Source organism: Rattus norvegicus, chromosome 3 (genome assembly GCF_021556685.1).
Source record: "Rattus norvegicus strain SHRSP/BbbUtx chromosome 3, alternate assembly SHRSP_T2T, whole genome shotgun sequence".
Lineage (NCBI taxonomy): Eukaryota > Metazoa > Chordata > Mammalia > Rodentia > Muridae > Rattus > Rattus norvegicus.
In genome coordinates, this window is record NC_141536.1 from 105,307,176 (window position 1) to 105,331,266 (window position 24,091).

The following is a 24,091-nucleotide window of genomic DNA, read 5'->3' on the forward strand; positions in this document are numbered from 1 at the left end:
TCTGCAACGGGTTCACACACACACACACACACACACACACACACACTCACACACCCACATACACACACACATACACACATACTCACACACACACATGCACATACTCACACACATATACACACACACACACATCAAATTTTCCAACTCTACAAAATGAAACATATATATTGTATGACATTGTTTTGAGGGAGCATCAGTAAGTAAAATCTGGATTTTTAGTTCAGCATACGAACTTTTACTTAGTAATTGATCCTTGACAATATAAATATAATATCTAGTCCTACCATGTTGGTTTATAGTTGAAGTCTTAATCTAGTGTCTTTATGGGTTGCCATTCTAATTTTTGATAACCCTGTGGCTTTCTTTTGTCTGTAACCACCTGTTTTGGTGATGTCGTGGGTTCCAGATCCTCTAATCTTTGACGGCCTCTCACCTAGCAGGCCATCTTTCAGTCTTCTCCTTATCAAAGTCTGTCTTTCTTTGATCTCTCATTAAAAGGATATATAAAATTGTAATCATTATTGTAAAACTAATTATTTTATGCTTAAATTATGTTTAATTTTTATAGTAAAATTATACATAATCCAGATGTCTTGTGACTTTGTATCTTTTTTTTATTTTTAACATATTTAGCTATTTTACTTAGCAGGGTACTTCCCTGTCCCAGCCTCTCTGTTTACAATCACAGCCTTTGTGCTTTGTGTCCTATCTTTAGGTCCGCTGGCTTTCCACCACCTGTCCCAGGCCCATGTGCCACACAGGGTTGGGCTGTTGATTTTCAGCCTTCCTGCCAGGCCTCTGCACTCCAAGCCTCTGCACAGTTGCAGGCCTTTCCTGCAGGCATGCTCAGGTTTCACGCGGGCTTCAGTACACAGGGCTGAGGGACCCCACTGAGCACTGCCACTGTGGGAAGTGCCTGAGGCTCCAGTTAGCAGCTGCTGGTTGTGCCCTTTGCTGTAGCCCAGGGAAGTGCATTGAGAAAGTTCTTCCTCAGAGAGGTCTTCTCATGCCTTTTTGGCTACTGGTTGTATGTGATTGTTAAGAGATTTTTGTTGTTGTTATTGTTTGGGTTTTTGTTTTGTTTTGTTTTGTTTGTTTGTTTGTTTAGCGGCTGCATTTCTTAGCCTCTTAGGATTAAAACGACAGCTAGAGCTGGAAGCCATTTTGTTTTGGTGAGGGTTAATGCCTCACCTGGTAACTTCTCTTAAGTTGTTTGTTTTCTATGCCCCACATAAGATGCTCCAAATATAAATTATTCAATTATTTCTATCTCAGTCTTGCTTCCAAATTAATGAAACTCAGACTACGATTTATTTATAATAGCTTTTGTGCAATTACTGGGGGATTACCCTTAACCTATTTTCCTATATGCTAGACTGTCCACTTCCCCACCTGTGCTCCCCCAAATACTTGCCATCTGTGACTTCCTGGATTATTTTTGCTCCACCAGCCTATCCTGTTGGAGATTGGTGTTGGAGAGTGGCCACTGGCCACTTCCCCGATTGGGCCTAGGGTAGCAGGCAATTAGAAGCGCCCAGGCTTTGAGTAACCAAGGCATTTTAAAATTAACTGGTGTGTGTGTGTGTGTGTGTGTGTGTGTGTGTGTGTGTGTGTGTGTGTGTGTGTCTTCCACTCAAGAATCCAGATAGCTCTTAGGTGGGTGCATGAGTGCAATCCGCTGGGAGCAAAAGCTACACTATCCTTAGGACTTGGACACATGCTCCTGACCCATCATATCTAATGCAGATCTCCCCTTCTGTCTTTTTCCTCCTTCCCTCTCCTTCCTCATCCTCCCTACCTGCAATACCCCCAACCCAGTAACTAAAACTCTTGTCTACTTTTAGTCATCCCAGTAATCGACTATAGCCATTTTCATTCAACCATGTATATTCAAGGATACTCAATTTGTGTATATTCAAGGATTTACTCATTGGGGGGGGGGGGTAAACCAGATCCTGGAGGCCAATATTTAGCATTTGAATACATAGCAGCACCAGACCAACTCCCACCACTAAAGCATTAATTCATAAATAAATAAGCCTTTTTGTCATATTTGGGTAATGAGGCAGGCATAGAAAATTCCAAATGGTTACAAAAAGAATAGGAAGAAGTTAATTTTAAGCACTCTAATAAGAAAAAAAGAGAAAAAAAAGTCTGGTCCATGCTTTTAATCCCAGTACTCCCAAGGTAGAGGTGTATGTCTATGATAGATCATAGGTAGGTAGCTCACAGGTGCATCTTTGTGTGTTCAAGGCTAGCCTGGTCTATGTAGTGAATTCAATCAAGCCAACTGGGGCTACATAGTGAGAGCCTGTCAAGAAAGGAGATCAAAGAGAGGAAAGAAGAGAGAGGAGGTAGGGGATAGGAGAAAGGAGAGAGAGGGAGGGAGGGAGGGAGGGAGGGGGTGAGAGGGGGAGAGAGGGGGTGAGAGGGGGAGAGAGAGAGAGAGAGAGAGAGAGAGAGAGAGAGAGAGAGAGAACTTATTTTGTGAATTGGTCTTTCTTTCACTCTCTCTACCCTTTCAACCCCTTAACACTAGATAGAGGGGAAAGGGGGTGACATTATTGTTAGACCACTTCCTGCAGATTAGGGGGATCGAATTTCTTGGGGCAAGTTTGCTCTTTAATGTCAGGATATCTAATTTCTTCTTCTTCTTCTCCTCCTTCTTCTCCTTCTCCTTCTCCTTCTCCTTCTCCTTCTCCTCCTCCTCCTTCTCCTTCTCCTTCTCCTTCTCCTTCTCCTTCTCCTTCTCCTTCTTCTTCTTCTTCTTCTTCTTCTTCTTCTTCTTCTTCTTCTTCTTCTTCTTCTTTTCTACTTTGCACATGACTACTTAATAAACTGTGACCACTCATAACCAACAGCGACCAACCAATAACCCACACCATTTCTCAAGACCCAAGCATTTATACGCCCTCTGAAAACTTCCCAAAATCCCAAACAATTGCACCCTGCTAGAGCACAAGGCAAATCATAGTCATCTGCTGTGGATAATCTGAAGTAGCCCTGCATCCCACACCTGGGATTAAAACAAAAACATATTCTTATAATATTTCTGTATTTTTTAAAGAAATAAAAATGCCAAAATTGTCAGAGAGAGAGAGAGAGGGAAAGAGAGAGAGAAATCCATTTCTACCTGAGAACTTTGCACTTCTCATTTTTTCCTGAGATTAACTACCCCTTATCTTTCCTGAATCAAACACACCTAAATCTTCTTTATTTGGACAGGGTTTTGCTCCGACTGGCCTGGAATTCACTGTGTAGCCTAGGCTGGCCTCAGACAGGCCAGTTCCCCACTGGCACCCTTTCTGAGCGCTAGACTTACAGCTGTGAGCCCCCAGGACCTCAGTCTTTCCGATTTATCCTGGTTCTTTGCTTTTCTCTCTTGTAGCATCTTTGTTTTCCCTCCGTTGTCTTCGTGAATGGTAAATATTCATTTGCAGTTATCTGTTTAGTGTCTTTTCCAAGAGGGCAGAGCTAAAGTCAATCCTGATATTTGCTCCCCTTAACCCCATCTACTTTCTTAAGTGTCCAGCACCAGGCTACTGCTCTTTCTGTATTTGTGTTTTTAATGTGACGAATGAAAACTCTGCCTCGTTTTGTATGAGTAACTTTAATTTGTAATTAAATCCGGATGCAAGTTTTTAAGCACATTTTAAGGTTTTAGCTATTTCAGCCCACTGGTATCCTTCAAGTAGGCTCTGCCACTCTTCACCTAGTATCTGGTAGTTTCTATTCAGGTCACCTATATTCCTGGCAGGATCCTTAACAACCACAGACCAAATAAAGAGGATTATGACTTGATGCTAGGCTAGTTCACGTTTCTGCCTTCAGCCTGGAATGTGACAGGGTGGCTCAATAGCTCCATTCAAACCAGCCCAGTGCACCCCTAGCCCGGCCTTGACCAGCAGGCTGGAGCAACACCCTACGAACCTTCCGTACAGCATGGCGACTCACAAGGCCGAGGCACAGGAGACAGACTTCCGTACAACAGGGCCGCCCACAGACTTGGAACAGTGCCCCTTTCCGCCCAGCTCCCGGAAGTTTCCTTTTGAAAGCGTGGCGGCAGACTCTACTGAGGGCTGGGCAGTTGCTGCGGAGCATCATTTGAAAAGGAGCGGAGAGGACGGCGGATGGGAGCAGCCGGCATCGGGGTTAGGCCCTACGGGTCCGAGGCTGGGATGTGTACGGGCAGAAGGACGGGCGGGCTGGCGTGGCAGGGCTCCGGCGCTGCTAATATCCGCCTTGCACTTCCAGGGTCGAGCCAAGCCGCCCGACTACGATGGCCAGTTCTAAGACGGTGTGCGACGCGCAGCCCCATTCGATGCCGAGCTGCGGCTTGTCCGCAGGTGGGTGTCCATACCGTCACCATCCGGGGCTCTGTGGACTATGCTAGGAGTAAGAGGGTCGAAATTTGTATGTCGGGGCGGCGTTCAGTTAGCTCTGACATCCTCCTTCCCTTCACCCTCAACTAGGCTGTGAAAGAGCCTCTCTTCCTACTCCTGACCCAGCCCCCTTCTGTGTTTACCAGTTAGATCCAAAGTGTTGATTATTGTTTAGGAATAGCTTTGTGTGTGTGTGTGTGTGTGTGTGTGTGTGTGTGTGTGTGTGTGTGTGTGTGTGTAGTGGTCGTGGGGAACTCATGCAACCCAGGCTGACCTGGGATACACAGAGATCCTGCCTCTATGTCCTGAGTGCTTAAATTAAAGGCCTGTGTCAAGAGCCCAGTGAGTGCCTGGCCTCACTTTTTTTCTCGTCCCATCCCCCTCTTTTTTTTAAACCTAGGTTCCACTCTGCAGCCCTGTGTAACGTTAGCTTTCAGCAACATTCCTACTTCAGCTCCGGAATGCTGAAATTACAGGCTCATCTCCACCACCTTGCCTCTCTAGAACCCTATTTTTAAATTTAAAAAAAAAAAATTGTGTGTGTGTGTGTGTGTGGTGCAGGGGAGGCTTGTGTATGTGTGTGTATATGAGCATAGGTGCCCGAGGGTCAGGAGTCTTGCTTGATTCCCTGGAGCTGGAGTTACAGGCAATTGTGAGCCATCTGATATTGGTACTGGGAACATAACTCCAGTCCTCTGGAAGAGTACTTTTCCCTTTTAACCTCTGAGCAGTATCTCTAAACCTAGAAATCACTTTTTATTCAATACAAAGTTACCCTTTGTATTTGCAGGTTAAGATTGGCTGTCTTACAGGTGTAGGTTGTCAGAGAAGGAAATCATTTAGAGAAGTGGGATAGTGGGGGGAAAGTTCTAGGGTTCCTCGTTTACATTAGCAGGTGCACAGTTGCTCTCCCCAGCAATATATGTTGAGTGGAATGAGAGAGAAAAGCCTGGCCTAAACAGAGAAGAACCTTGAGAGAAGAGAGAGGTGTGGCTGAAAACAATTTGTAGTTGCTTTTCTGTCTTGGTCCATGCTGGTTTTCTTATGGTTGAAAGTCGTCTGGTGAGGTCTGTAGGGTTGGTACTGCCTAATGTGGAAATGATAGCATAGAAGATGGTCCTGGCGTTGGGCAGCTGTTAGGAGGGATTTAGGAGCAGCCTTTTACCGTTCCTTTCCAGATGATTCCATGCAGCTGATTGGAGAACAGTAGCAGGCAGGGTTGGCCTCTGAAGTAAAATAAAATATCTTTTCTACCAGGCTTAAAGGGTTTTTCTCTTTGCCCTTGGTTCTTTACGGCATCCTAGCATCATCAGCAGAGGCCTTGCTTAAGGAGAGGAGCCAGGACTCTGCAGAGCTCTGCTGTCACTCCCCGTACTCCCCACCTTCCTCACAGTGCCTTGGAGAGCTGGCAGCGACCAGCCTTCCTAACCAAACCCAGGTTTTCATCTCCTGCTGGCCATCCCTGTCCCAGCTTCATGATCACGTGTACTGCAACAGCTGTAAAGGGTGTGGGTGGCCTCCACCCACAAAGGGAAAACAAAGCTAGGATGGATGTGGTACACGCCTGTCATCCCAGTGCTCTAGATACCCAGGGAAGGGGATGCATGTGTGCTCCAGGCCAACTTGGTCTGTGTAATTAGTTGCAGGCCAGGGTTATAGAGCAAGACCCTGGGGGCAGGGGTCTGAATAAACAAGTTTGACAAACTTTCTTCTCTTCCTTTGCACCAGCCATCTAGTTCTCCTTAGTGTCTCTCTTGTTAGAAGACCAACTTAAGTTCTACTGATAGGTTCTTCTCTACGGTATAGGCCTCAGGGTTCAGCAGACACAGATTGTTGGCGCTGATTGCAATTAATGATTTTTTTTTTCAATTCATTATGAATTCTTATTATATGGACTAGATATATTATTGTATTTAGCATACTACTACTCGAGTTAGGACAAGATAATACCACAGACTAACTTCTTTCTTCCGACAGGTACCACGAGAGAACCCATTTAATAAGTGCATAGTGTTAGGAAGATTGAAACTAAAATTCTAACGTTCTACAAATTGTACCTATACACAAAACGTGTTAAGTCGAACTATATTTACTCCAAATTTGATGGGCAGCAAGTTATTTAAATACGATTTTTATTAAATACAAAGTGCTCTACAATGTGATTCGGCACTGTACAGCTCATTTCTTCAACTTAATTATTTAATTATTATGCCTTTTAACCTACATCCAGCTTAAGGAAGCCATTTTACAATGAAGAAAGTGGAGTTAGTATAATCTAAAAACTTCAGAGCTGGAAAGAAATAGGGCAGCCTGACAGGTGCTGTGACGTGTAAATGTTAGACCGTGTGTGGGGATGGGTTACCTGGTCTGGCCCAGGAAGGAGATCAGCAGAAGTGCCAAGTAGGAACCTCTTAATGGAATCAATAAAGGACGAGAATTGTGGAAGGGCGAGAGGCTGGCATGGGGAGAGGAAATAGTTTATATATACAGGGCAGTGAAACAGATGCTGTAGCTGACATGTTCTCTCTATTCCACTTATGGTTGATTCCTGAACTTTGGTCGTATACCTGATATTTCCCATGAAGATGTCTCAGAGTGGTTGGGAAGACATTTTGGTGAAAGTAGGCAGCACTTAAGAGAAAGCAGCTAGATGTTGACTGGGGAGAAAGGATGTGGGAACCTTGAGGGGGCAGTTGCAATTGGGTTCTTCCTCCTGTCTCCAAATTCACACGGCTGTAGCCGGTCAAGTGTGGTGTATCAGTAGTCACACAGAGCTGTCCCTTGCCATGAATTGTGTGTGTCAGTGCACACCTTGTTGCAGGACATTTGATCACATTGTGAACCCCGAGATTGGGAACTGGAAAACCTGTTTCTTGTGGTGTGGCTCAGCACTAGCACACATTTAACCAAAGAGCTTTCTGTAGACAAGGGTTAAATGAAGTCAGTGACAGGTCAAGAGGCGGGGCAAGCATCCAGTTGACAGTGAACTTCAGAAAGCCCAGGAAAGAGAAAGGAAGGCCTGTTAGTGGAGGGGATTTAAGAGAGCATGGAGAGGGAGCTTTGCCCTCTAGGACATCAGTGGAGTAGGACAGTCAGCTAGGTGCTTTCTCTGTCTCTCTGAACTAGCAGCCTTTCAACTCAGCGCCTGGCTCCTGAGTCCTCATAGGTAAATCAAACGTTGGGGATTTTGTTTTATAAACAACACACTACAAACCCAGCATTTGGAGGCAGAGTCAAGAGTAGTCTCTACATTTTTAGAGCAAATTGGCGTAGAGACTTTCTTTGGACTTTCTAGTCCTATACTAAGATTTGACAGTATGAAAATAAGGGATTGTGGTAACTCAGAGTGAGGCTGTGTGTGGCACAGTGAGGAAGCTGGTGGGTCATGCTGTGGTTTCACGCCTGTTTTCCCTTTCAGATACACAAACTCGAGCTACTTCTAAGCTACCTGTTAAATCCAAAGACGCTGAGATGCTTAGACATCTTCATACGGGAGGCTTAGAGCCTGACGTTACAAAAGTCACCAAACCAAGACGAGAGAACGGGTGAGAGCAGATTGCTGACATTTGGTTATAACACCTCGAGAGAGCCCAAGGGCTTGCCCTGTGTGTGTGTGTGTGTGTGTGTGTGTGTGTGTGTGTGTGTGTGTGTGTGTTTAAGGGCCCTGGTTGACTTTCTAGCAGAGAGGTGGAGGGACAGAGAGAGATACTGATTTTTCTAGAAATTGCTGAACACCAAAAATGTTTAATAGAGACTGAAGAGATGGCTTAGCAGTTCTGAATTTGAGAGTACCTTCTGTTCCTAGCACCAGCACCGTGACTCAAATCCATCTCTAACCTAGTTTCAGGAAACCCAGTGTCTTCTTCTGACCTCTCTTGGTTCCAGGCACACATTTGATGCATATATACATGTAGGAAAGATACCCATCCACATAAAATAATCTGGCCAAACAGTCATAGCCTGAAAGCTGAGGCCGACTGTAAGCCTTATTCACGGGCCTGAGCAGGGTCCAGCCCCCGCATCTAGCATGAACATGTGACTCTAGCAGTGACCCTCTCCCATGTGACTGTGGTTGGCATGAGACAGCCGTAGAATCAGAAGCAGGCTCAGGTCATCAGGTCGTTGGGGGTGAAACCAGCGTGCATGGGCTCAGCAGCATGCATGGGCTCAGCTCTCAGCCCGCGCTGTTTACTGGGATGTGCACTTTGGTTCTTCCCTCAGAAACTCTTAAACCAGGTGTGATAGCGTGCACCTGCCATCCCAGAAGCGAGGAGGCTGAGGCAGGAGGATTAGGATTTCAAACCCTGTCTCAAAACAGCAAAGAAGCCAAGCCCTCATTTGCACCTTCTTTGTAGCACCAAGCACTGTAGTTCTCTGATGAACTTTGATTCTGCTTCCATAGGCAGGGGAAAGCTGTGGAGACTGCCAGCCGGAGGAACATCAGAAGCAGGTGAGCTGGGGACACACACACACACACACACACACACACACACACACACACACACACAACGGGGGACTGAGGGTGGAGGCTTGCAGTTGTGGCTACAGATGGCAGTCACATTAGGCTTGTGTGATGCCTGTTCTGAGTGGAATTTCGGGGATAAGACTCAAGGTGTAGAACCACCATCAGGGGAAGATCAGTGGCACCGTCATCCTGAGCAGTCGTCTTGGCAGGAAACCCAAAAGCTATTTTTAAGACAAGACTTTTGAAGGTTTTACCTGTATATGCGAGCAGGTAAGTGCAGATGCCTGGAGAGAATGGGACCTCCACTGAAGCTGGAATGATAGGCAGTTACGAGCTGCCTGATGTGAGTGCTAGGAACTGAGGTTGCATCCTCTAGAAAAGCAGCGCATGCTCTTCACCACTGAGCCATCTGCAGCCCCCGTGACCGGAAGAGGCTTCTTTGTAGGTGTGTTGGCTTAAGCCTGTAATAGGAGCCTGTAATAGGCTTAGGAAACCGAGGCAGGATTCCCACAAGTGCAGGGCTATCCTAGGCTGCACTCCAGGCCAACTAGGGTTGTGGGGAGTGCTGGCTACTCTTACATCATTACAAGCCAGAGTCACTGGAGAAGAGGGACCCTCAACTCAGAAAATGCCTCCATAAGATTGGGCTGCAGACAAGCCTGTATGGCATTTTTTTAAATTAAAGACTAATGAGGCAGGGCTCAGCCCCTTGTGGGTGAGGCCATCCCAGGACTGGTAGTCCTGAGTTCTACAAGAAAGCAGGCTGAGCAAGCTATGTGTAGCAAGTCAGTAAGCAGCACCCATCCATGGCCTCTGCATCAGCTCCTGCCTCCAGGTTCATTCTCCATGTGGGTTCCTGTCCTGACTTCCTTCAGTGATGGACAGTGTCTTAGTTATGGTTTCACTGCTATGAAGAGACAACATGACCAAGGCAACTTTTTTTTTTTTTCTTTTTTCTTTTTTTTGGAGCTGGGGACTGAACCCAGGGCCTTGCGCTTGCTAGGCAAGCGCTCTACCACTGAGCTAAATCCCCAACCCCGACCAAGGCAACTCTTAAAGGGTCAAAATTTAATTGGGGCTGGCGTACAGGTTTAGAGGCCTAGTCTATTATCATCAAGGTGGGTGCTTGGCAGCATCTAGGCAGGCATGGCATTGGAGGAGCTTAAGGAACATAGGAGAAGACTGGCTTCCAGACAGCAAGAGGGTCTTAAAACCCACTCCTCCAGTGACACACTTCCTTCAACAAGGCCGCATCTCCTAATAGTGCCATTCCCTGGGCCAAGCATATTCAAACCACCTTCCATTCCCTGGCCCCCATAGTCTTGTTCAAACACATGAGTCTATGGGGGCCATACCTAGGCATAGCATAATGCAAAATACATTTAATCCAACTTCAAAAGTCCCCATAGTCTATAGCAGTCTCAGCAATGTTAAAAAAGTCCAAAGTTCAAAGGCTCTTCTGAGATCCATCCAAACACTTAACTCTGATCCCTTATAAAATCAAAATCAAGAAGCAGGTCATATACCTCCAACATCACAGGATGTACATTACCATTCCAAAACGTCCCAGTGACGAAATTCTGAACCAAAGTAAGACCAAAAACCAGCTGGGCAGACTCCCAACTCTGCATCTCCATGTCTGATGTAAAAGTGGTCTTCATATCTCCAAATCCTTTCATCTTTGTTGACTGCAACAAACTTCTTTCTCTTGGCCTGGTTCCACTCCCTGTTAGCCCCTTTCCTCATCAGGTATCCCACAGCTCTGATATCTTTAACTTCTTGGGGTATCCAAGGCAACTTCAACTTTACACTCTCTTATTCCATCGTCTGGAATCCACACATGATCTGGGCTCCTGAAGTGCCTAGGTCACATCTCCAGCTCTGACCTCTGTAGCGCTCTAGGCCCTGGTTGAATCCATTCCACTGCTGTCCTTGGTGATCATCCCATGGAACTGGCATTTCCAATTGGCTGGAGTCTTCTGCTGCAACTAGGCCACTGTTCCTCAGAATCTGGATCCTAAGTGTGTCCTCCATTTCTGGATGGTAGTTCATTCCAGATTAAAAGTCCAAATGTAAACAATGATGACATAACTCTGTTCAATTACAGTCATAACAAGCCTAGCTGGTTGGATCTTGCCCCAAAGTCACCACCTTCTTAATAAGTTTATCTCCTCGAACACGGCATTCAGTTCCATTTCACTTCCTGGTGCCCCTTTATTACTTGAACCACACATTTTTTAATTCCCCTTTTAAGCTTGCTACACTTCACCAAAACGCTCTTCATAAGACTAAACCATAATACACAGTCTAAACTGGATTGTTTCAAGACTCCTTTGTCAATGCAATTAATCTGAGTTTCTTCACCTTCGCCTCAGACAGACTCTTCAGATAAAGGCAAAAAGTAGCCACATTCTTTTCCAAAACACAACGGAAACAGTTTCTAGGCCACATACTAACATTCTTCTCTGAAGCGTCTTGGCCCAGGTCCACACAGTTGAAATCACCCTCAGCACCAACGTCTTCCACATTCCTGCTAGGGTGGCCCAGTAAGCTCCACTTAAAGCATTCCACGGCTTCCCATTCACCAGATCCACATTCCTTCCAAACAAAAGCACAGCCAAGCCTATATCCCACAGCAATACCCCTCCCAACTCCTGTCTTAGAGTTTCATTGCTGTGAAGAGACACCATGGCCAAGGCAACTCTTACAAGGACAGCATTTAATTGGGACTGGCTTACGGGTTGAGAGGTTCAGTCCATCATCAAAGCGGGAACATGGCAGCGTCTAGGCAGGTAAGGTGCCAGAGGAACTGGGAATCCTACATCTTGTTCCAAAGGCAAACAGACTGACTTCCATCCAGAGAGCTAGGAAGGTCTCAAAGCCCACTGCCACAGCGACATATTTCCTCTAAAAAGGCCACACCTCCTAGTAGTGCCACTCCCTGGGCCAAGCAGATTTAAACCACAAACAATGATATTGAAACACAAGCCAAATAAAATCCTTCCTTCCCAAGTCTCTTGGTCATGGTGTTTCATCACAGCAGTAGAAACCCTATTTAAAAAAATATACACTGTCCCCCATAAAATGAAAACAATTTCAAGGCTGGGGGATGGCTCAGTGGGTGAGAGTGGTTGCTGTGCAAGTATAAAGACCTGGGTTAGAATCCCGGCGCCCCTGTAAAAAGCTGAACATGGCCACACCTGCTGTGACTCCAGATTAGGAGGGGGAAGCAGGAAGATCCTAGGTGAGCTTCAGATTCAGGAAGACCTCCTGTCTCAAGGGAATGAAAGGGAGAGCATTTGGGGAGACCCTGAAGTCCTGCTCTGGCCTCCGCATGCACCTGCTCATAGAAGCACTGTACAGACACACCCACATGTCTCCGAAAAGTCAGGGCCTTCAAAGTGAAGGTTCAACGTTAAGGTTGACAGCTGACGATTACGTGTATGCCGTGTATCCGCACAGGGTAAACATCGCCCACAGGTTTTCCTTCATTCGTAGTAATATTAGAAAATGGAGGTATTGTCTTAATTCTAGAAATGAGGGAGCAGCTTCAGGTTACAGAGCACTGTCAGGAAGTCAGGACAGGAACCCATTTGAATAGCTCAGCAGCACGTCTGCCTAAACCTGGTACCTATTCACATCACTGCAACTTTCACTTTAGCTACAAACCACTGAGTAAGCAAAAGCCAGAGGAGGATCTGAAGGATAAAAACGAGCTGCTGGAGGCTGTCAACAAGCAGCTACACCAGAAGCTGACAGAGACTCAGGTAAGACGCTCACACAGTCTGACTCCTCGGCTGCCTCTGGTGATGCAGGCGAACAGTACTGGGTGGGAGCAAACCGACCACTGCAGACAGGAGAAGCCAGCTCCTGTTGTGGCCCTCCTACCACAAGTGAGGACGGCTCCTCACTTGTCGGTTTGCCACTCCACAGGGAGAGCTGAAGGACCTGACACAGAAGGTGGAGCTCCTGGAGAAGTTTCAGGATAACTGCTTAGCAATTTTGGAGAGCAAAGGTCTCAACTCAGGTAAGAGACAGACACAGGGCCATGTTGGCAGCAAAGGATCTTTGCTGTGTGTGTGTGAAGGAGCTTGCATAGCCAAGCCCCAAAGGTTTTTTCAGTCTCTGCTTATGTTCTGACGTGTGATGGCTATTCTTGGTGGTCGACTTGATTACATCTGGAATGAACTACGATCCAGAATTGGAGGGCGCACCTGTGATCCAGATCCTGAGGCTGGAAGACAGGTTTCTGACCTGGATCTTGACATGGAGATCCCGAGGCATAGTGGCCATGAAAATGTTAGGCAATTTACAAGGTAGTAAATGCTTTTAATCCCAGGAGACTGAGGCAAGCAGATCTCTTGAGTTCATGGTCAGCCTGGGACAAATCGAGTTTTAGATCCAGGCATGGTGGTAGACACCTTAATCCAAGCCACACCCTCTGCTGGACCCTGGAAGAAGGAAGATCCACTCTTTGCTTGCTCTTACTTGCCAGCACATCTGTTAGGATCTACTTCTACAGAAGAGCAGCTCAAACAACCAGCCTCGTGGGACTAAGCAACTACTAGATTCTTGGACTTACCATCCACAGCTGCCCATTGTTGGGTTAGTTGAACTACAGACTATGTAAATCATTATAATAAATTCCCTTAATATATATAGAGACATTCCATAAATTCTGTGATTCTAGAGAACCCTAACTAAGACATGAGGAAATATCCATTTCTACCTACTAGAATATGATATGGCTGTACAAAGACCCCTGTTCTTAGCTAAACACTGTTCGTTCATTCAGTGCCAGCAGGTATGAGCTTGCAAAAAGGCCAGAGCGTTGTGTTTCTTCCCAGGGCGGTAGATCTTAGAAGGAAACTTGCTCAGGTGACAGGAGGAGGAATTCTGACTTGGCAGTCCCTAATATGGCTTTATCCCTGTGCCAGCCATAGGACTCCTGGGTAGGGTATAGCTCCAGAGGAAGAACATGTGTTTAGGATGTGGTCTTGAGATCCTGGGTCCTATCCCCAATACTGCACCCCCAACAAGAGAATTTGTCCAAAGACTGGACCAGAGAGCCAAAGACTGTCCAAGAATAGGACTTTGACCTCTTTGAAGTAAGGAATGCTGACTCTGTACTGGAGACACAGAACCCAGGGCCTGCCACATGCTAAGGTTTATTACACCCACAGATCCAGTTTTAGGAGCTTTTTTTTTTTTTTTTTTTTTTCTCTTTTTTTAAAGACTTTATATGAATGTTTGCCCATGTGTGTGTGTACCCCATGCATACCTGGTGCCCTCAGGGTGCAGAAGAAGATATTAAGTTCCCTGGTACTAAAAGGTTTTTGTGGGGAGGTAGTTTGAGACAAGTTCTTTTCTAGGAAACCCAAGCTGACCTTGAACTTTGGCTCTTACTGCCTCAGCCTCCTAGGTGCTGGAGCTAAAAGGCGGGGGAATACTACTCCCAGCCCACTGTTTGTAAGGTGCGCACACACTGATGTTCTTTTAGTCACTGTTCTGTTGCTGCGAAGAGACACTGACTAAGGCAACTCACGAAAGGAAGCATTCAAGTTTGGGAGCTCAGACCTCGTCATGGCCAGAAACATGGTGACGGTCAGAGGCACCAGAACAGTAGCTGGGAGATATACCCTGATTTGGAGGGAGGGAAAAGGGAAAGTGAGAGAGAGAGCAACAATGAGAGTGAGTGTGAGAGAGATGGGGGGCGGGGGAGGCCTGTGCCTTGCCGTGGGCTTTTGAAACCTCAGAGTTCACTCCAGTGACACACTTCCTCCAACAAGGACTCACCTCCTAATCCTTCTCAAATAGAGCCCCTTCTGGTCACTAAGCATTCAGATATGTGAGTCGTTGTGGGCCACTTTCATTCAAAACATCAAAATTACCAAAGATAATGACTTTTAGGCCTGAAAGATTTTAAAGTAGTTTTGTGTACTATAAGCAAGATGAAAAAAACCAGCACATGTATTTCCTGTAGACAAAGTGTCTTCAAAAAGAAGCAGAGCAGAGTAGACTCTTGTCCATCCATCTTCATCCCTCTGACTCAGAATACCTGCTTCTGTGAAGCAGGAAATAGAGAGAACTGAGGCAGTCGACCTCCCTATGCGCCATTTGTCCAGTTTGGACAGCACCCTGTCAGCAGATGCAGCAAGGGCAGCTTCTTGTCCAGTGGCTGGCTTACTGCGTATGAAGCAAACTCCACAGGGAGGTTCCTTAATGCTTATCGTCTTCCTTCAAGTAGAAATGGGGGGGGGGGTGTTAGGAGTAGACTGTCTCATTGTCATAAAAGCTTTTTAATGATGAAACACCTTTAAATGCCACATTCTCTGGATCTCTGAGGCTTTTGAAGACCATATATGTAAAAGCAGCTTTTAGTTTCCTGTAAAGTAACAATTGTCTCTGAAGATTATCACCTATGTCTGCTAACCTCGGCCTGGTCCCGGAAGCTTCTAGCCTGCATACAATCTTATCTAGACCTAGAATGTTTTCAGCCTCTGAGACTTACTGCTGAATAAGCTCACCCTTTCTAGTTCTTTCTGAACTCTTGCTGGCTGGTCAACTCAGCTGTTTTGGCCCAAAACTTCTCTCAAAGTTGACTGATTCAATCTGGCTTCTTTCGCCTTCTCCTGATTTGCTCTGTTTGACCTCAAACTAACTCTGGTTATCGGTTCCAAAGTTCTGGCTCCTTGTCATCCTCCGGCTCATTCTGTCTTCAACTGCATCTAGATTGCTCTCTCTCTGCAACCTGTCTCTCATAACTGGCCCGGTAAAACTACCTCCTCTGTCTCTGCCCCACAAGTAGCTTCCCTTTCCTCTTTCTTCTCAAGAGAGTTGGGCACATCCTATTCCATCAAATCTTTCTCTGATTCGTCAGTTTGTCTGCCACTCAATTCGACATCACTTTCAAACATGGGTGCTTCCTTCTGCAAACTAACTTTGAATGTTTGAGGTTAAAGGTGTGAGCATGTTGTATCAGTTGAAGAGGTTAAATGTGTGTGCTAAGGCTGAACCACATGACAACTAAAAACCAGGGTTTTCTAGTAAACAACACAATCTCAGAGATCACAGTATGATCAAATATTCTGCAACACTTCTTAAACAAGAGTTAAAACACATACGTAGTAAGTTACAACAAATATAATCCTAATTTGTGTCAGCATACAAAGGTTTATACTAATGTATGATGCAATAAATGTTATTTGGGGGTTTCTACTCCATCTTTAATCATTTAGTTCCCAAGTAAAAGACAAAACTTTTATATTTATAATAAACCTTAAAGCATTAGAGCTGGGTGGATGGCAACCCTCTATGCTATTTTGTCTACTTCAGTAATCCTAAGATATCATTTGCCGTGTTCTGCCTGGACCACTCTAACTGGCTGGCCCTCACGGTCGTGAGCTCATCATCCACCCACCCCATGGCACCGTCTTCCTTCTCCCCGCTCCTTCGTGGTCTCTGCCATAGACCCTAAGCTTGGGAACCAAAGCCCCGCCTACCTCTCTTCTGCCCAGCTGCAGGCATCTTTACTCAACCAATAGTTTTAAATGAAGGAGCAAGGTTTGCATAACAGAAGGTGGTGTATGTGAAAATTTACTTATCTTGAGGCACCTAGACCTTGGGATACAGAATTTAGCATTACAGTGCATAGCAACAGACCAAACCTCAATAGATATAACCAAATATAACCTTAAATTTGTATCAATCTACAAAGATCTGTGGGCTGTGGACTGTGACAAGAAGCCTGGTTAAAGTTGAGCTAAGGCCAGAAGCCCTGGAGACCCTGAAGTGACTGTAGGAGCTTCGCCTGCTCCCAGCACCAAGTCCCTGTCATATAGCCACAAACCCCTCCACCCGCCATGGATTTGTGGCCTTGCACACATAGATGAGGCATCCCTAACATCTCAGACCAAGTCACTGGGAAGCACCTGCTGTCAGACCCAACCCACCCCAAAACTGTAAATAAGATCCTATCCAGAAGGAATAAAGGTGTGTGAGAATTACTCCGTCACCTGAGAGCAGCTGTCATAAGAGCTGTAAACACCGCCAGGGAAGGGACTGCACTCCCCTTGCTGGCTAGCCAGCTTCCTCCAGCCCTGCCTGGCTCAGGTCAGCACAGCCGGTGCAGCATCTCAGAGCAGCTAAGGTGACAGAGGCAATTCCCCCTCCCTGCTCAAGCCCTTTCCCCTACACTTGAACCCTCCCTCCTGGCGGGGCCAGAGATCTCTGACAGCCTCCGGTACACAGGCCTACAAAGATCTATACCAATGTAGGATTTTTGACTAATAGTAGCTCTATGGTTTAAGAGTAAATTCAATAATCTACCCTTTATTTCTATTTCCCTTTTTTAATCCCTTCTCCCCACCTTGTCCCCCCAACACTAGATAGGAGAGAAAGAAGGAAAGAGGAGAGAAAAAGGAATCCTTAAGTGTAAGCCTCCTCATTTTGTTTCCTCCTGATCAAGACTATAACAACTTGTAACCGCCCCCTCAAATGATGACAAGCCATCATCCACTGAGCTGAGCAACCAGAAGCCATCTGCCCCTCCTCTTGGGAACATGGGCATCACTCTTAAAATTGCTTCCTGCTGATTTAGGGCATCGTTTTCCTTTTGGGGAACCCCTAAAAAAATTAAGCTATTGGTCACCTTTAAGAAAGCTAGCTATAGCATTTGCCATATGGTATATAATACTTAGAGTACTGTCCGGCACTGAGAGAATTCAGGGCTTAACACTAAAGTCAGCATCTGAATATATAATGCACAAGACCAACCCTCAACAGACTCTGGCCCTTTTCAAACCTAGAGAGACAGCTCTGCGGGCAGCCATGAGAGAATGCTCTGGAGAGAGCTTCCAGGAACAGGCCCTGAAGAGGCTTCCCTCAGGAATACACGTGACTTGTCCATGGAGGGCTGTTTCTCCTCTGGTTTCAGGTGTCTTCTCACACAATGCTCACTTTGTTGTATCCATCCATTTTTTTTAGGCCAAGAGACCCAGGAATCAAAGCAGGAACCCAGCACAGATCCCACGGACTCCATGGTGAGAGCAAGGGTATAGATAGTAGGCCCTCAGCCAGGGCTCAGTGTTAAACCCACCAAGTAAGAGTAAAGACCATCATTCAGATTCAGTCAATTATGCCAGCTTTTACATGTCTCTCAGGTGTGCCTGTCTCCCTACAACAGAGTTCAAGAAAATACCACTGAACATAGGAGACAGTAGGGTTTATACAGCCCCCAAAAACTGTAAGATTAGTGGGTTTTCGAGGACTGGAAGATTTCCAGAGGAATTCTGGTCACACAGGAACTTGGCTGAACATTTTAGAAATTATTTGGCACAGCATCTATTGGGCGTGAGTGGAAGTTAGGGTATAGAGTTCCAGAAAATGGGTCAAGACCTGGTTAAATCCAAGTTTTACAGAGAGCAAGAATGAACTTATTTTAACCTCGTAACAAGATGGCTTTTAATCTTAAAATGGAATCAGGCTGGCCCATTAGGATCTAAGATCTCTGCTTTGTGCTTTGCAGAGATGCTAAGATGCTTCCTTTGATGTCCATGATAAGAGAAGAGAGGAACGGTCTGTGTACTTTTAGCATATTTTACTTGGAAGGTAGTTTTTACCCTCACGGGTAGATATAAGTGACTGAACTGAAAGCACACTAAAGGGGAGGCTCAGTGAGCAATGCGCCGGCCTCACAAGCATGAAGGCCCCAGTTCAGATCCTCCGCACCCAAGTGAGAGCTGGGTGGTGGAGGAGAGGAAACAGGGCTCGCCGTCTAGCCAGCCTGACCAGCTGCTTAGACCCTGTCTCAAAACTAAAGTGGAGATAGACGTGCGAGGTGGTAAAGGGTCTTGCCGCTAAGCCTGATGACCTGTTCAATCCCTGGACTGGGCCCTCACTTTGTCCTCTGACCTCCACGTGGTGGTATTTCTTCTCCCACTTCCCTCAAGTAAATAAATATTTTTTTAAATAGTAGGGAGCTGTTGAAATGGCTCAGTAGGTAAGAGTCCTTGTTGCAAGCCTCACAACCACGTTCGATCCCAGAACCCACGTGACGGAAGGAAACAATCAGTTTCCCAAGTTGCCATCTGGCCTCCACACACATCTCAGGGCGTGCACACATATGTTCACATGCATATTGAATAATTTTTTTCGTTTTTAACGTTTTAGGGCAGAAGGGAAGGCTAGTCAGAAGGCTTAGGATGGCTGGTCAGTGGGTTAAGGTCCTTGCTGTACAAGCTTCGCTGAGTTTGATCCCTGGAAGGGAAAGATGGGTGAAAAGAACCCACTGTAGAGTTGTTCCATGAGCCCTACATATGTGCTATGCCATGCATATACAACAACAACAACAATAACAATAATTTTTTAAAGGTAGAAAGCAGATATCTCTAAACTCTATAAGAATTTGTAACTGCATGTATGTGTGCATATGCCACAGGTATACACACACACACACACACACACACACACACACACGGGGTGGGGGGGGGCGTGCCAGCCATATAATAGAAATCTGGAGATATGGCTCAGGAGTAGAGTGCATACCTTGTATGCCTGACATCTAAGGTTGATTGCCAGCACCTCAAACATATACCACACATGCACATGTGTGTCCACACAAAACCTTGACAGGCAGAACCTGTATAGAGACTGTCTCATTTCCCTCTTCTGCACTTCACCAAATTCCTTCCCTATTCCATTGCTGAGAACTCTGTGATGCCAAGCCTGTTTGAGTTCAGATTTTCCTTTTGGTTCCTTCCCTAAAGAAAGGTAAGATTATTGGGGGCATAAAGGCTCCCCAACTTGTCTCAACTCCTCTCCAAGAAAGGTCAGTTATCACAGTGCCAGCCAGAAGAGCCCCCTCTGGCTTCTCTCTGAGTTTGCTGTGACTTGGCTCCTGAGGTCTGTGTAGTACAGAGCACACACAGTAAACCTGACAAATCTGATACCTCAAGGAAAGAGCCTGTAGTAAGAAAGCCAGCTTCTTGGGTCTGGACTGTTGAGGTTGCCTGGATAAATGATGGGTTACTGGATTAGATGTAGGGGATATTGCTGCTCTAGATAAAGGAGCCTGTGGCAAAGAGAAACAGTTCCAAAGAGCAGCACCCACTCAGAATCTGGCTGGGTTCCTCAAAGGGGACCAGTGGAGATCTTGGCATGTTCAGTCAGTGCTTGGGATATGTCATGAACTGAAAGAATGATAGCCAACATCTAATTCGTGTGTGTCTCTGTCTGTCTGTCTGCCTGTTTGTCTCTCTGTGTGATTCTATGTGTCTGTCTCTTACCTGCGTGTCTCTATCTCTATCTGTGGGTGTGTCTCTGTATGTGTGTGTGTGTGTCTGTCTGTCTGTGGGTGTATCTGTATGTGTGTGTGCACGTGCGCACATCCTCCCCACACTGCTCCCTTCTCTCTCTCTTCTCTCTTACTTTTGAAATAGGGTCTCACTACATAGTCTCCCCCGTCCTGGAACATACTATGTAGACCAAGCTGGCTTTGAACTAAGAGATCTCCATCTGTCTCTGCCTCCCAAGTGTTGGGATGAAGGCTTGTGCCACCATGCCCGGCTCACCTCTGTATGTTCTTCACTCTTAGCTGCTGCTAGAAACTTTGAAAGATGAACTGAAGCTTTTCAATGAAACTGCCAAGAAGCAGATGGAGGAGCTACAGGTAAGGGCAGACACAGCCACGGCAGCATTGCCGATTTACCAGAGTTTATAGTTGGGGGACTAGTTCTTCCTATTTGTCCTTTTTAGAGTATATTTTCTAAGTGTATACATCATGTACAGAATGTGAGAGGCAGTGCCCATGGAGGTTAGAATTGGGCATCAGATCTCTTAGAACTGAGTTACAGGCAGTTGTGAGCTGCCATGTTAGGGACTGCAGACTGAACCTGGGTCTGCTTTGCAAGAACAGCCACTTAGCTGCTGGGCCATCTCTCTGGTTTATCCTTCTTCCTTCCTCATAGGACCTTGCTATGCAGTCCCAGGATGATCCTCTTGCCTCTTCGCTGGGATTACAGGGTGAGCCACCATGCTTGGCTTGCTTTTTATTTACTTATTTTTTAACATTTATTTTTACTTATGTGTATGTGAATGAGTATCACGTATGTGCAGGTGCCCATGGGAGACATAAGAGGACTTCGGATCCCCTAGAGTTAGAGGCAGTGGTGAGGTGCCTGACATGGGAACTAAAAACAACTCTAGTTGCCTAAAGGAGCAAGGGGTAGCCAACTGCAAAGGTGTGTCCTATGGTGTGAATGTCTGCAGGTGTGAATGTCTTGCAGGTGCATAGTGCATACATACCCATGCATGGACGCAAACTCAGGTCATTAGGCTCCGTGGCAGGCACCTTTACCCTTTGAGCCAGCTCACCTGCCTGGCTCCCATTCGGTTGGTTTGTTTGATTTGTTTGTTTTGATTGTCCCTACCTCCAGGAACTGCAGAGCTGAGGGCTAACCCACTCCTTATCATGGTTGCAGCTCTGGGAGGACAAACCCCCGAGTCATTTTTACCTCCTGAAGCCTGGGCTTCTGGAGTGTCACCATGGAGTGGGCCTCCCCTGTATGGCTTTGCTCCCTGGGAAAGAAGAGGCTGAGGGGGAAGGGATGGCTCCCTACAGTCCTGAGTTGGGGACAGGGACAGGAAGGAGGACATCAAATCGCCAGGGCTCCCTGCGTGGGTGGGGCTGACTCAGAGGTGAGAAGCCATAGAGCAACAAGGATCAAGTCTCTAGGGATGTCCTAAATAAAACTCCCAGATCAGTCCTAGGTCAAGGGTCAACTCCCTCCTTCCCTTCTGGAAGGGTCCAAGACACTCCACTGCACTGGAGAGGTCTACACTTCAGTCTGGGCTCTCTGCAAGCAACCCGTCGTAGCTCACTACTATTGACATCCAGATCCATGGAAGCATTGCACTTAGGTGGGCAAAAAGGGCAAGGGCAAGGGCCTGCTGCGGCTGAGGTCAAGGGTGGGGACAAGAGCAGCTCCTAGGGCTTGGAGTTAGGTGGGTAAGTTCCACATGTGCCATAGAAGGAGCCCATAGCCCCAGGCCCAGTATACTTGTTTGTTTTTAATGAACGATTTTGAAATAATTTTAGATTGATAGAAAAGTTGCATAGCTAATTTAGAAAATTCAGTCCCCCTAGGGCTTATACCACACACTGTCCTCGCTGCTGTGCCATCGTTACCTGAGCTCCCAGACTTTGTACTGAATCAATTTCTTTCTTAGATGTTCTTTTTTCTTTTTGTGATCCTGAGGTCTTAGAAAGGTTCCTGGGTATAAAACCACTGCAAGACCCAGGGAAGAAAAGTCTCCACACCTCCAGTCGGCCACACCGTAGTACTCAGAGTTGAAAGCTGAGACCTCGAAATCCATGCTAAAAAGACTTTCTCAAGAGGCCTGAGCAAAATGTCCAGATTGTAGGGCTAGAGGGATGGTCATCGGTTGACAGCATTTGCTGCTTCTGTAGAGGTCCCAAGTTCTGCCCCCTGCAGCTCATAACTTCATAACTCCAGCTCTAGGGATCTGATGCCCTTTCTTTTCTCCTCTCCATGGATATTCGAGGACACACACAAATTAACAAGAAAAAAAAATTAGAAGCCAGGCATAGTAGCACACGCCTTTAATCTGCATAAGTTTGAAGCCTGGTCTATTTGGTAAGAATCTTGTAGTCAGGGGCTGGAGAGATGGCTCAGTGGTTAAGAGCACTGACTGCTTTTCCAGAGGACCTGAATTCAATTCCCAGCAACCCAGATGGTGGCTCACAACCATCTATAATGTGATCCAATGCCCTCTTCTGGTGTGTCTGAAGACAGTTGCAGTGTACTCATATGTAATAAGTCTTTTTTTTTTAAAAAAAAAAAAGATTCTTGTACTCCTTCAGATTGCCAGATAAATCGTGGGGCAGGAGACACAGACAATTTCATTGCCCTAGTTTAAATACAGGAGTGGGAAAATTCCCCAAATCAGCCCAGATAAATCCCCAGTGGGAAATAAGATAGTCCTCTATGTGGCGCAGGTATAATGTCTTTATATCTGTCTGGTATAAGGTGTCTGGGTCAGGTGTAGTCTTTCTTGTGACTAAGAGTTTTGTTATGGGTTTTCCTTTGGAATGATTTCCCTTTCAGGCCTTGAAGGTGAAGTTGAAGTTGAAAGAAAAAGAAAGGATCCAGTTCCTGGAACAGCAAACCTTAGGTAAGGACGAAGCCAGTGACTTCACAATAGTCCTGGAGGAAATGGAGCAGCTCTTAGAAATGTAATGCAAGGCAAGCGTCCAGACAGCTTCTTCCTGCATAAACTCTCATCGGAGGCCACTTAGGATATCTTCAAGGACTCACCGTCCCTTAGGTAAAGACCTTCTGTAGCAGTTGATCCGATAAGGGCAGTTGATGCTGGGGGTCCTCCTTTAAGCAGATTGCCCCACCTTCAGATGGCTCAGCTCTCCTGCAAGAGAGGAACCTGGGAGTTTGACTCCACTGCCTGCACAACAGAGAGAGCAACAACCTTAGAACTAGGATAGTAAACCAGCCATGGAGACTCTCGAGACTCTTACTTGGAAACACGGGAGGAAAGCCCACACCGAGACAGCACGTGCGCTGTGCGGGAGCTGTCACTTCAAGCTATGCTGTCCCCTTTGTCTGGTTGAGCTAAGTTTATGAACTTGAAATCCTTGAAGTCTTTTGGCGTAATAAATTGGGTGGAGGTATACAGAGTAATGCCTAACTGAAACTATACCTAGAGCTTTTGGAATAAATATCTCCATGAATGTTAATATTCTGACTAACACTAAGGAATGAAAGTGGCCTTTTTACCCCAGAGTGGTGGCTCATGTCTATAAAAATCATAGGACTTGGGAGGCTGAGGCAGGAGGATTGCCTTGAGTTAGAAGATAGCCTAGGTTGGGGATTTAGCTCAGTGGTAGAGCACTTGCCTAGCAAGTGCAAGGCCCTGGGTTCGGTCCCCAGCTCCGAAAAAAAAGAAAAGAAAAAAAGAAGATAGCCTAGGCCGCAAAAATCCTGCCTCAAAAAAGCAAGGAAAATGTTGGGGTCTAGGAAATTGCCACACAAACCACCATATGTACCCCAATCTCAGTTAAGCAAGATTTGTTTATTGATCGCACACCATAATACTGGAAGTCCAGGTCCACAAGAAGGAAAAATGTAATAGCAGCACTAGTCTGCTCCCAGAGTAGACTTTTTATAGGAAAAGCCAGGTTTAAAGTTTAAAGGGAAAGGAGGGGAGCAGT

General features: G+C 46.1%; 1 protein-coding gene across 4 annotated transcripts; it reads left to right on the plus strand.

Moving 5' to 3' along the window:
• The first annotated feature begins 3,822 nt into the window (after positions 1–3,822).
• On the plus strand, positions 3,823–23,631 carry Knstrn (kinetochore-localized astrin/SPAG5 binding protein). 4 transcript variants are annotated; one of them, XM_087651988.1, is made up of 10 exons: positions 3,823–4,151; positions 4,255–4,346; positions 7,801–7,927; positions 8,785–8,832; positions 12,509–12,614; positions 12,781–12,874; positions 17,833–17,888; positions 20,441–20,515; positions 20,814–20,868; positions 22,974–23,631. In XM_087651988.1, the coding sequence occupies exons 1-10, from the start codon at positions 3,943–3,945 to the stop codon at positions 23,042–23,044; spliced, it is 933 nt and encodes a 310-aa protein (XP_087508114.1). In that variant the 5' UTR covers positions 3,823–3,942; the 3' UTR covers positions 23,045–23,631.
• The last annotated feature ends 460 nt before the right edge of the window (positions 23,632–24,091 follow it).